This window comes from Tasmannia lanceolata, unplaced genomic scaffold (assembly GCF_043159265.1).
Source record: "Tasmannia lanceolata isolate RefF3 unplaced genomic scaffold, GAP_Taslan_0.1 ptg000002l, whole genome shotgun sequence".
Classification (NCBI taxonomy): domain Eukaryota; kingdom Viridiplantae; phylum Streptophyta; class Magnoliopsida; order Canellales; family Winteraceae; genus Tasmannia; species Tasmannia lanceolata.
In genome coordinates, this window is record NW_027518679.1 from 14856835 (window position 1) to 14869563 (window position 12729).

Below are 12729 nucleotides of genomic sequence, written 5' to 3' on the forward strand. Positions count from 1 at the left end.
TACTGCTCCTTACCCACCTCAATCTAATGGCATAGCTGAACGTAAGAACAGGACATTAACAGAAATGTTAAACTCTATGTTATTGACAGTTGGCATGCCTACTTGTTATTGGGGAGAAGCAACTTTAACTGCCAATCACATCCTGAATAGAGTATCACACTCTAAATTAACCTCCACTCCTTATGAGTTATGTTATAAACATCCTTATAGATTTGACACTCTTAAGACTTTGGGTTGTATTGCATATGTAAGGATACAAGACCCTATGAGACTTAAAGTGGGGCTTAGAACCAACACTTGGGTGTATCTAGGTGGTGCAGAAGACAGTACTGCTGACCGGTGTTTTGATCTATCTACCAATATGGTTAAAGAATCTAAAAATGTAGTATTTTTTTAGAATAAATTTCTTAGAGATCATGGTTTGACCATACCAGGCTATATAGAGATGGTTACATAATCGCCTGTAGAGTCTGAACAGAATACTTCCGCCACTCGTCCCACACTGATTTCTGAATCTGAACCTTTAAGAATATCTACAAGAGATCGAGTACCCAAGAACTTTCGTTATGACTTTGTGACCTACCATTTAGAGAATGATCCATGAACCTATAAGGAAGCAATGAGATCTAGGGACTCTTTATTATGGGTAGAAGCCATTGATGATGAAATGAGCTCTCTGTTACAAAATCAAACCTGACAGTTAGTCGATTTGCCAAAACGGGCTAAGACTATGGGCTGTAAATGAATTTTAAAGAAGAAAATTAATCCTGACGGATCCATAGCTCAGTATAAAGCACGTTTAGTAGCTAAGGGCCATACTCAAGTCAGTGGGATAGACTACTTTGATGTTTACTCATTGGTCTGTCATTTGTCAATGATAAGAATTCTTCTTGCTTTGGCATCTATTGAGAAGTATGTTGTGCATCAAATGAATGTAAAGATGACCTTCCTTAATGGAAACCTCACAGAGAAAATCTATATGAACCAACCTGAAGGGTTTGTCATTGAAGGTTTGAAGAACAAAGTTTGTAAGTGAAACAAATCTTTGTATGGTCTTACACAAGCACCTAAAATGTGGCATCTAAAATTCGACAAGGAAGTAAACAGCTTTAGTTTTCAGACTAGTTACTCCGATAAATGCCTTTACTTTCGTTCTGTGTCGAATAAAGTTGTAATTATTTGCTTGTATGTAGACGACATGTTAATTCTTGGTTCTGATAATTCTGTAGTGCGTGACGTGAAATCAACATTAGCTAAAGAATTTGACATGAAAGATCTTGGTGTGGTAGACACCATTCTTGGAATGAAAGTAGGTTTTAATAGGCAAGGGATCACTCTTATCCAAGCTCATTACATTGAGAAACTACTTTCTATATGGGGATACAGTGAGTGTAGACCGATTGAGACACTGTTTGATTATACCAAAAAGCTGAGACCTAATGACGGAGACAGCATGAATCAATTGCATTATTCTAAACTAATTGGTAGTCTCTTCTATGCGATGAGTTGCACTCGACCAAACATAGCCTTTACCGTAGGCATGCTGAGTCATTTCACTAATAATCCTGGCCATGAGCACTGTAAAGCCCTGATGAGGCTGATGAGATACTTTAAGGATACTCTACATTATGCTCTATCTTATAGTGGCCATCCTCCTATAGTGAAAGGATATTCTGATGCATAATGGGGCTTAGAATTAGGAGAGAGTAAATCTACTAGTGATTATATATTAACACTGGGTGGAGCAGCTGTTGCATGGAAGTGAAAGAGATAAACTTCCATTACTCTGTCATCTATGGAATCAGAACTTTATGCTCTAGCTTCTGCAGGAAATGAAGCAGAGTGGATAAGAGATCTGATCATGGACATTCCATTAACCCGTTTAAAGATTAACTCTTTACGTTTGTTCTGTGATAATCAAGCTACAATTAAAGATTAACTCTTTACTCTTTAATGGTAAGAGGAGACATGTCAGGCTGACACATGCCACGCTGAATTATCTCATAGAACAAGGTATAATCACTTTGGTCGATGTGTGAACGAATGATAATATGGCCGATGCTCTCACAAAGGGACTGAATAATGATCGAATATTTAAAACAATGGGGGAGATGGGGTTAAAGACTGTCTAGAAAGGTATTAATCTACATCCATGTTATTTTGAATTTTTGATTCTCCCTCTCTTTGTTAAGATAAGCACTTGATATGTTTCAATGATGTTTACAGTTGTTTTGTGTCATTCCACATTTGATGACATGTCATTTTTTGAAAAAGTTGTTTCATTCCAAACTTGATAAACAACTTAACTCGAATTTGGATAAGATGACTATAACATTCCAAATGGAAACATGGAATGGTTCTTTGCAAAAGAAACTATTTAGGTCTTTTTCTTGTATTGAAACTTGACAATGATGCTTATTGATATTTGCTTTTTAGCCAATATGAAATGTACTAAATTCTTCTGGTAGAACTAGATACTTTAGTATTTTACACAAATGATTGGATACATTTTCATAAAATTCATATTTGGTTATTTATAAGAATTGGCAAAAATGGAGGAGCTTGCCTCGATTTGGATTTTGATGAGGATGACTTACTTGATGAGTGAATCCTTATAGAGCTGTAAGGGACTATTATTTTCTTTTCAGTTGAATAAATAGTTCACTTATATGTAAAACTTTTTTGTTTGAGTTTAGATTATTTCTAAAACTCTTGGCTATTCTTAAAAGTACTCTTGTTTTCAGTTGGATTACAGATCTTTTTTTATATGATGATATGGATGATTTAATATTTTATTTAAACATCACATCACCTATCTATTGGATTGTGCTATATGTAGAACATAGGAGGGGATTGTTGGGTATATACTATAACCCTAATTATGTTCTAATATAAGCCCAATAAGATAATGGACCGGTGTAGTGGGCCTACATGGGCTAGAGTCCATTAACCAGTCAATAACCCTGGTGTATCTCTATATATAGGGGCTGGAGGCAGCAGTCTAGGTATTCCAAACTAGATACCTAGGGTGTATTGCTTCAAGCAATCCTTGCTTGATCTAACAGCTTCTGGCTCGAAACTTACGGCTCGACTGGATGCGAACAACATTATGCAGTGTTGGAAGTCATTAGGGGAGCTTCGAGCTTGCACCGGAGAGGTCATTCTCTTCTTCCTCAATGGCGAGACTTACCTGGGTCCCAGCTGCTGTTGAGCAATATGGGCAATCAAACACCAGTGCTGGACCACCATGCTCGGGTCCCTCGGATTCACAGCCCAAGAGGGGGACACACTTAGTGGCTATTGTGATTAGGGGTGTAAACGAGCCGAGCCGAGTCGAGCTTGGCCAGGCTCGGCTCGGCTCATTGAGCTCAAAGGTTAGGCTCGGGCTCGAACCAGGCTCGACTAGGCTCACGAGCCGCTTGCGAGCCTTATCGAGCTAGGCAGCTTGGGTTATATTAAAAAGAAAACAGTAGTTGATAACATTTCATTTTTTCTTTTTTTTTATAGGAATTTGCTAGCAAACTTCTCCTATGCCACTTCTCGGGCATGTGACCATCCTTGGTGCAGAGATTCGCACATGCCAAAGGTGGCTAGAAAAGCAAAATTAATAAAAAAAAAAAGTAATAATTACGAAAAAAGTAAAATAGTTGAAGGTGTAACGTTTTAAATGAAAAATTACCAACAAAAGTTAGAAAGTTATGACAATTACCAAAAAAATACCAACAAAAGGTAGGAAGTTATGAGAATTACGGAAAAAAGTTATGACTCATGATGATTATGCCTCCAGCTGTTTCGTACTGTATTATATTTATATTATATTTAACGAGCCTTAACGAGCCGAGCCGAGCCGAGCCTGGCCTAAATCGGGCTCGGCTCGTTAAGCTTAACGAGCCTGGCAAGCCGGCTCGGCTCGGCTCGTTAAGGATTCGAGCCGAGCTCGAGCGAGCTTCCGAGCCCGAGCCAAAATTGACATCCTTAATTGTGATGCATCCACTTCTGTGCCTCTGCCATAGCCTCTTCTTGGTCCCACGATCGCACCTAGTTCGAGCCATGGCACGAGTGGTGTACTTGTGTCCGAGGACTTGGTGCCTAAAGGAGATTTTTACTTAGGCTTCGTTCCTTTCGACGTAAAATCGGACGTGAAATTTGTTTTAAGTTCAAAAAATTTGTTTTATGTTCAATTTTTTAACATAAAACAAATTTTACGTCCGTTTTTACGTAGTAAGGAACGGATTATTAGAAAATGATATATTCGCCCGTTTTCTTTACTTGGGCCACCCGTTGGTGTAGTGTAGAAGGGTCGTCATGAACAGACTAGAGGAGGCCGGCCCAGGGATAAAATGGAACGAATATATTACTTTTGCTGCTAGTAGAATGGGTTGAGGTCGCATCACACAAGCCATCATAAACGGAGAAGCTATATAGCGCCTATATCAAATAAAAATAAAAATAAAATAGAGAGGTGCTAATATCAAGTCATTAATGTCTTTTCTGCTTTTGCATAACACACTCATTTTGATGGGTCATGGGCCCCATTGAAGTGGGGATGGAACCTCCATTCGCAATGAGTGGATGATCCTGATTGTTGATAGATGAGAATTTACCATTGGATGTGCACGCTGGTTTCTTTTTCTTTTTCTTTCCAACCGTCGGATTGCAGTTTTCAGAAGTTCCTAATTGAAGGGTTCAATTTCATTATCAGGTAAACATACGATATCGTCGTCACTGAAATTGGACGATAAAATTGGAAATGTATTTAGCGGTCTATATTCAACGTGTCATAACTAATCCATTTATTAGAGGTCAGGATCAAATGATCAAATTGTTTTTTCTAGCGGTTAGTTGACCCAAGCGAGCCTTGTTTGCCAATGTAAACTTTTTGCAAGCGGCAAACAAAGGCTTTTTTTTGTTTTTGATGACTTTAGTCTGATATAAGTATGGCATATTTGTGCAGGATCTCAGTTACCGTGTGGGTCCCATCATGGACGTCTTACAAATTAACTTCTGCCTTCCATTCATTCCCATGGTGATTTAAGCCATTCATTCTTGGGCACAGATGTAGACAGGCCGTCCCCAAAAAAGAGGTGATCCTGACCCTAAGATCATTCAATGGAGAAGATTTTTGGGACACAGAACAAATTAATGGTTTAGATCACCCAATAATGTGGGCTCATTGTATTTATTTTACGTATACACATACCATGATGTATGACTTTTCAAGGGAGATGAGACGTTATTTTCCACTCTTCATGGTGGGCTCCATTGTAATTAGAGAAACCCAAAACTATATGATCCTAATTGTTCTGTTAGACGACTTACAGGTATTGAATGACGGTTGGAATGCCACTGAGACTGAGTTTGAACTACCATATAGGTGTGGGACGTATACAACATTAAAGTCGATCACTAAGCCTGAGTTTGGATTGCCATATTCCGGAATCGGAAACGACATCCATTTGGATTAATAAGATAAATATTAGAATAAGGATTTTAATTCAGAAAAATTCTAATAAAAATTCAATTATGTCCCGGTTGGAATCAGAATACAATCTCTTGAGGCGAGAAACAAACTCTGGCATGATTCCCCCTCTAATTCCCCCTCTGTTTAACAAAACACAAGAATCAGGCGGAATTGGAATCGGATCTCCATTCCAATGCTCCAAACACATCCTAATGCTCTGTTTGGTTGCTTTTTTATTAGGAGAATAGCGGGGAATGAAATTCTATCGATTTGCTTTTTGTTGTTTTGTAGCTTATTTAGCCAATTTGGGGACTTTGACCACCGCAGTTGTCATGCCATTGTCGATTGAGGTGGCACCCAAATCGAATCTTTTTGCTTTGATTTTGACTGAGTAATCTTTTGCTATTTTTCTGCTAATTTTCTTGCAACCAAATATTTTTTCGCCTTTTACCAGCAATCTCCTTCACATCTCCTACGCAACCAAACAACGTATGTTAGATTTGCTTTCAATCTTCCGGTTGACCGATTTGCTTTTAATCTCCCCTTTGACTTCTTCTTCTCTAGATCTCTCAAGAAACTACAAGCTAATTTCTTCCATTTGATAAATAGGACTCATAAGAATAGCTTAGACATTGAATTGCTTCATCAATTATTCTGAAAATTTCGTGGACTTGGTCGAAAAGGATAATTTTCTTTAGATTTATTGAAGTGAGCGTGACTGCCACTTGAAAAATGTATTGAAAAGGGCATAGGCCTACAGATTTTCTTCCATGGTAGGTAAATTGCAGGCTAGGTGGACACCAAAGGTGATTGATTACCAAAAACCATAATTAAAGTTGCAACATTTCTTGTTAAAGTGATATCATAAGAGATTTCCCACGGCTAAGTCAATCACTTAATAGAAAGTACAGATTTCACATGGAAGAAGACCATCAAAAAGGAAAAGAGAAACCCGATACGAAGAGATAGGGCACTAACATATTGATATGGATATCCACTGTTACAGCAAACACAATACCAACCAACTCCATTATTACATAGAAAACCATAAAGCAAACACACCTATCTCATAAATAGAAGCTGGTAGTAAAAGGGAGAAGAGAGTCTAGAAGAAATGGTGCTTCTTCTTTCCTTCAGCTTCTTCTTCTTCCTCCTTTGCTTCTTTTTTCTCATGATGCTCGTGGAAGGCGTATCCTCCACTGCCAACGGCTGCCGCGGCGGCAATTTCCTCTTCGATCTTGTGCTTATGTGCATTCTCCGGATCCTTCTTTGCCTGATGCTTCTCATGCTGATAAAATCCGTTAAAACCAAGTATAATATATCAGCTAAATAGCCGTTAAAATATTGTCATCCTTATGTTTTGTAATCGACAATAAAAGGGTACTAAGATAATTATAACTCAAAAGAGCCTTTGCTCAACTAAGTCTCTGGAGACGTGATGATCTTCAACAAGTTTTGAGGATTTAACATTTGGCTGAAAAAAATAAGGGTTTGGCTTAGAGAGAAAAAATAAATAAATAAATAAACTAACGTGGTTGGAACAGTGCCCGGCAATATAGGCCTCTCTCTCTCTCTCTCTCTCTCTCTCTCTCTCTCTCTCTCTCTCAAACACTGGGGCCCACTTCACAGGATGATCTAAACCATTTATTTGTTGGGCCATGACATAAATAGACTGTACTGCGTAGATCATCTCCATAGGATGATCCTAACCTTCCGATCTATTGAGGGACTCTACATAATAGAAACCTCTTTAAATCAGAGGGTTAGGATCATCCTATGGAGATGATCTACGGAGTATAGCCTATTTACGTTATGGCCCAAGGAATGAACGATTAAGATCATCCTGTGAAGGGTGCCCCACTGTACTTTCTGAAGCATACTGGTTTTCTTGCATCCTCGCCATATAAAATCTCATAATAAATGACATTTCAACTCGCATTTCAGGGGGGAACAAAGTTCATCTCAGGGAAAGGCAAACAAAAGTGGTTCAAATGATGGTGAAGTGGTGGAAATTCTCCACCACTATATCATATACCCCCGCATGAAAAAAAATTCAACCAGCAAAACCAAATTCATTAGCCTAGCAAACGTTTAGATTTTATATGGTGCAGCCCCTATAGTTCAGTATTTTTAGTAAGTACTGTACGGCCCACTTTAGGGGATGATCCAAATCGTTCATTGTTGGGCAATAAATAGGTTTTGAACCAAAAAATATTTATATAAGATTATCCTAATCCTCCGACGGTTAAGATCGTCTATGAAAATGTTTTTTGGGGCACAACTATTTACAATGTAGCCCAACGAATGAACAGTTTAGATCACACCGTGAAGTGGGCCATATATATAGTACTCTTAAAAAATACTAGACTACACCGTGCTTACACCCTAAAAAATATCCCAACATACGGTTTACACCATATGATTATTGAGTTTTTATATAATGGAAGGCCTTATGGTCCAATATTTTTGAAAAATTACCGTACTGCCCACACTATATGATGATCCAAACCGTCAATTAGATGGGCCACAACTTAACTAGGGTGTGCCCAAAAAAAACATTTCCATAGGTTGATCCTAACCATCATATCTACTAGAGCGACTGCACATTAGAGGGTTGATCCTAACCCTTTATAGATCAGATGGTTAGGATCAACCTATGGAAATGATTTTTGGAGCGTCACATCTTATGGACGGTTCGGATTATCCTATGGTATGGGCCGTACCGTACTTTTTCAGAAATAATGGACTATAAGGCCTTCCATCATATAAAAACTCAAGAATATTAATCCCAAACACGCGAAAGTTATAAAAATAAAATAGGGAATTGTTATCGGCACTACTGTATTTTGATGAGGGCACTCCTCACTTTAAAAAAAAGTACGGTATGGCCCGCACCACAGGACGATCCAAAGTTCGATCTGAATGTTAGAGTGTTGACCCTAACCCTCTATAGATCGGAGGGTTAGGATCGACCTATGGAATTAAATTTTGGGCACAACCTATTTAGGCTAGGCCTATCTAATGGACAGTTGTATCATCCTATGGTGCGGGCATACCGTAATTTTAATAAAGTGAGTGTGCCCTCATCAAAACACTAATACAACAGTGTTGATGACATTTCCCAAAAAAATATAGAGATTTTCTCAATATTTACCAGGGCAAAAGCACCAGCGGCCGCGGCGCCTAGCTCGCCCATGTGCTCCATCCGTTTGTAATGTTTCTCTTCTTTCTTGTAATCAACAGCGGATTCGGTCACCCCTATGACTTCGGTCAACTGATCAACGCCTCCGTACCCATCATCGGTGTAAGTGCTTTCAGAGTAGACCATTTCTGAGGGTTTCTCTTCCTCCTTGTGGTGGAAAAGGCCGTGGTGGTGTTTCGTTTCAGACATGGCGAAAGGGAAAATGACAGAAATTAGCAAGTGAGGTGAGGGAAAGTGAAGTGAAGGCGATGGTTTCTCAAGGGAAAGAAAGAGGTTAGTATTTATAGAGGGAGAAAGGAAGAGAGGAGTCCTGGGGAAGGTGGTAACTATGAGATGGGCGGTGAAGATTTGCGGAGTTCACGGATCTCGGATTCGCATAATAAAGTGGTTTAAAGTTAAGGTCAAAATTCCGAAAACGCCGTCCTATCAGCAAAAATTATTTTAAATTTTAAATTTTAAATTTTGTGGGCCCTAGTCTAAACGGACACGTGGCTGATCTGGTCATTAAAGCCCAGTTTGGAATGCAAGAAAATTATTTAGGACGAAAAAATTACTTTTGGAACTTTTTCTTTCCAGGGGATACGGTTGCTTCTCCACCCCTTCGTAAAAGTTGACGAAAACTGTTAAAGAGGGGGAGTGGGGGTGGACTGGCGGGGGATATACATCCGGGGGGGGGGGGGGGGGGGGGGTGGGGCGGCGGGGAATATCACTGCCCATTTAGAGGGATAGCATCATAAATTGAAGATTCTTCTAGATAAAGGTAGAATAGGATGGGCACAAATTAACTAAAACACCAAAAAAAAAAAGTTCCATAATAAGGCCCTGTTGGATTGCAAGAAAATTATTTACAAAGGAAAATTTTTCCCATAGCATTTTTTTTCTTTCCATAATAATTTTTCCTTGGAATTTTTATTCTCTCCATAATTTAGAGGGAAATGATACCCGTGTAGCTAATTATGAGCCGTATCATCAGAAATTGAAATTGATGATTCCTCTAAAAGTTGAGTAGGATTAAAAGTTGAATAGGATTGGTTCGCTTGTACTTTTCCCGTGTAAAACGAGTAGGATGGTTAAGAAATATTTTTCCTTTCCAAACTTTTCCCGAAAATTCCTGCAATGCAATCGCCTAAGTGGAGGTGTGCACAATATGCCGCCCACAACTTGTATCACTGATGGCCCAAAATTGATTTGATAGAACAATCCTAGTGGTATAATCTGTGCCCTACAAATGGACGGTTAAAATATAAATGCCTTTATTTATTTATTTATTTTTGCAGGCAACTGATCGGTTGGTGGGATTTTGCTACCTGTGAAAACTTTCACGGCTCTGATTGAGTCCAACCTTTCAGGGATTCAACAGGGACGGTCTAGATTGGTGATCGGAATAAATTAGTCAAAGTTGATCATTCTTCATCCACGAAAGTGCTTATTTGTAAATTGGAAAACACTTCCAAAGCGGGATTTTGTTTGGAAATTAAAGACCAAAATGAAATTGAACAACGTTTTGGTCTTTTTCACATATATTTCCTAATGATTCCAGCTCACTTCCTTGTCTTCGTATGCATGTGTCACAACATAGGTTTCTTCTTGTTGATGAATGTTTTTTGTGGAGTTGAGATTTTTTTGTTCGGGAATGTTAATCCAAAATATTAAACCAAATTGAAAACTATAAAGTTTTAAAAAACTTTAAATTTTAAATTTGAATCCAATTAAAAGGGGCTTTAAGGCTTGATTGAGGGTTCTAACAGTTTGGGTTGGGATTTAAGGGCTAGATTTAAGGTACTAACCTGTCGAGACGAACTTTACTTGATTGGCGAGTTGCAATGCCAGCAAAGCGAATTTTTTTTGGCAATCTAAGCAGTATAGCACGCGGGCGCGCTGCTTGTTGCAAGTTCAAGGCACAATTCACAATAAGGTTTGGCAAGGATGCTTGTCCAGTGGTGAGGATATTTGTTGACTTGTTTTTCAACGTGCACAACAAGAGTTCACAGATGACTTAGCTGAAACACCTTAAAACAAAGTGAGAGGAGTCTTGAAACAGGTCAAGTGTGGCAATATGCTCAAGAAACTAATTTTTTTATAGCAGAATGAAATATATCAACTAATATGCAATGGTACAAAAGCCTGAAGTAGGGAATTTAATGGCAAGTGATACTAGTGCAAGCAACAAGACAGATTAATTTGATTATTTGACTAGTCCTTGTAAACAGTAGGGCTGCAACTCGAGCCGGGTAAAACCCGACCCGCATCGACCCGACCCGAAAATAGCCTGGGTCGGGTTCAGGTTTCATGGGTTTCGGGTCGAGCCGGGTTCAGCATTCAAAAGCCCGCATGAATCTCGGGTCGAGCCGGGTTTGAAGGGGCCCGACCCGACCCGACCCGAGTTACATAAGTTATAGTATGTACATTTTTTTCTATTGTTAGTTAAAAGTTAAAGGGATAATTACATTTACACCCCCTCTAGTTTCTGACACATCCACTTCCACCCTATAGTTTAAAACGTGACAAATACACCCTTGTAGTTTCAATTTGTTTAAGGTAGGCCCCCTCAGCTGAAGGTTCGTCCATAGATTGAAGGGTTAGGATGATCCGATGGAGCTGATTTTTTGGGCACACCTTAACTATTGCAGGACCCATCAAATGAACGCTTTGGATCATCCAAACAATGTGAGCCCACATTATTTGGATGATTTTTTGGTAGTGTTTGGATTCGGGTAGGGGCCCACATTATTTGGATGATCCAAAGCGTTCATTTGATGGGTCCTGACATAGATATGGTGTGCCCAAAAAATCAGCTTCATCGGATCATCCTAACCCTTCAATCTATGGACGTACCTTCAGCTGAGGGGGCAAACCTTAAACAAATTGAAACTACAAGGGTGTATTTGTCACGTTTTAAACTATAGGGGTGGAAGTGGATCTGTCAGAAACTAGAGGAGGTGTAAATGTAATTATCCCAAAGTTAAAAGTGAAAACCCACGCACCCACTGTTACTGTATGTGAGTGTAATTTCTGCTTCTATGAGTTGAGTTGATTCAAGTGTTTGATTCAGCATTGTTTGATTGTAATTACAACATTGTTTGATTACAGCATTGTTTGATTCAAGTGTGATGTGAGTGTAATTACATCATTGTTTGATTCAAGTGTAATGTGAGTGTAATTTCTGCTTCTATGAGTTGAGTTGCCTTGCCAAACAAGAATTTTCCTTAAAAATTTGCGTTAACGTGAAAAAACCCGACCCGACCCGAACTGACCCGAGATTTATCATGGGTAGGGCCGGGTTTGGGAATCGTGGGTTTTCCGAAAAAAAACCCGACCCGACCCGACCCGAGATATTTCTCGGGTAGGGTTGGGTTCTCCAAAACCCGACCCGCCCGACCCGAGTTGCAGCCCTAGTAAACAGGGCACAAGCTACAATGATGAATGAAACAATATTAAAAACTGATTCTAACAAGTATAAGCATAAAGTAAATGACTAATTGATTCTATAATAAGTGATGCTCTGGATTTTAAAATGAGTTTTAAATATAGCGGGTCAAAGACAATAATGATTTGAGATCCTGCGAAAGTCACTTGTAACTATGCAAAACAGTGAGTACGATCTTTTAATTAGATGATGAAGAAACCAGTTTCAAAAAAAGAGGGTTTAAACCAAGTTTATTTAAATGGTAAGTTTATGCAATCTGGGAGCAAAGGGTCTGTTGGGCTGAAATTCCTTTAATTTAGATGATAAATGGGCCAAAGTAGCATAAAAGAATGTTCAGCTCAGATGTCAATTAATTTGAAAGCCCAAAACAAGCTATCTGTCAATGTGTTAGGATTGATGAGAAAGTGTAAGCCCAAGGGTCTACCCCTCCTATCTTGTTTTGATGATTCTAAACTCAATTGATTATGTTTTTGAATACTAATCAAATTTGCCTTGAAGTGTTTGTGATAAGATAGGGTGATCATAGAAGGAACCATCACATCACTTGGTCATGCTTGAAGATGTACCACACAAGAGTCAAAGGAACTAGAGACCACATGGGACAACTTACCTTGGAAGAACAATCAATGTGGAGCTCAC

The 12729-nt window shown here is 39.0% G+C and overlaps 1 protein-coding gene across 1 annotated transcript; it reads right to left on the minus strand.

Annotated features, from left to right (window-relative positions):
- Nucleotides 1-6401: 6401 nt before the first annotated feature.
- On the minus strand, nt 6402-8964 carry LOC143878950 (uncharacterized). Its single transcript, XM_077381175.1, has 2 exons — nt 8616-8964; nt 6402-6749 (listed from the first exon to the last, which is right to left on the minus strand). The coding sequence occupies exons 1-2, from the start codon at nt 8850-8852 to the stop codon at nt 6567-6569; spliced, it is 420 nt and encodes a 139-aa protein (XP_077237290.1). The 5' UTR covers nt 8853-8964; the 3' UTR covers nt 6402-6566.
- Nucleotides 8965-12729: the final 3765 nt, after the last annotated feature.

Excerpts from the sequence above, each read along its gene's own strand:
- LOC143878950 (XM_077381175.1), bottom strand. The coding sequence starts at position 8,852 with ATGTCTGAAACGAAACACCACCACGGCCTTTTCCACCACAAGGAGGAA. Across the intron at positions 6,750-8,615 it reads CCGCTGGTGCTTTTGCCCTG|CATGAGAAGCATCAGGCAAA; the intron begins GTAAATATTGAG and ends GGATTTTATCAG.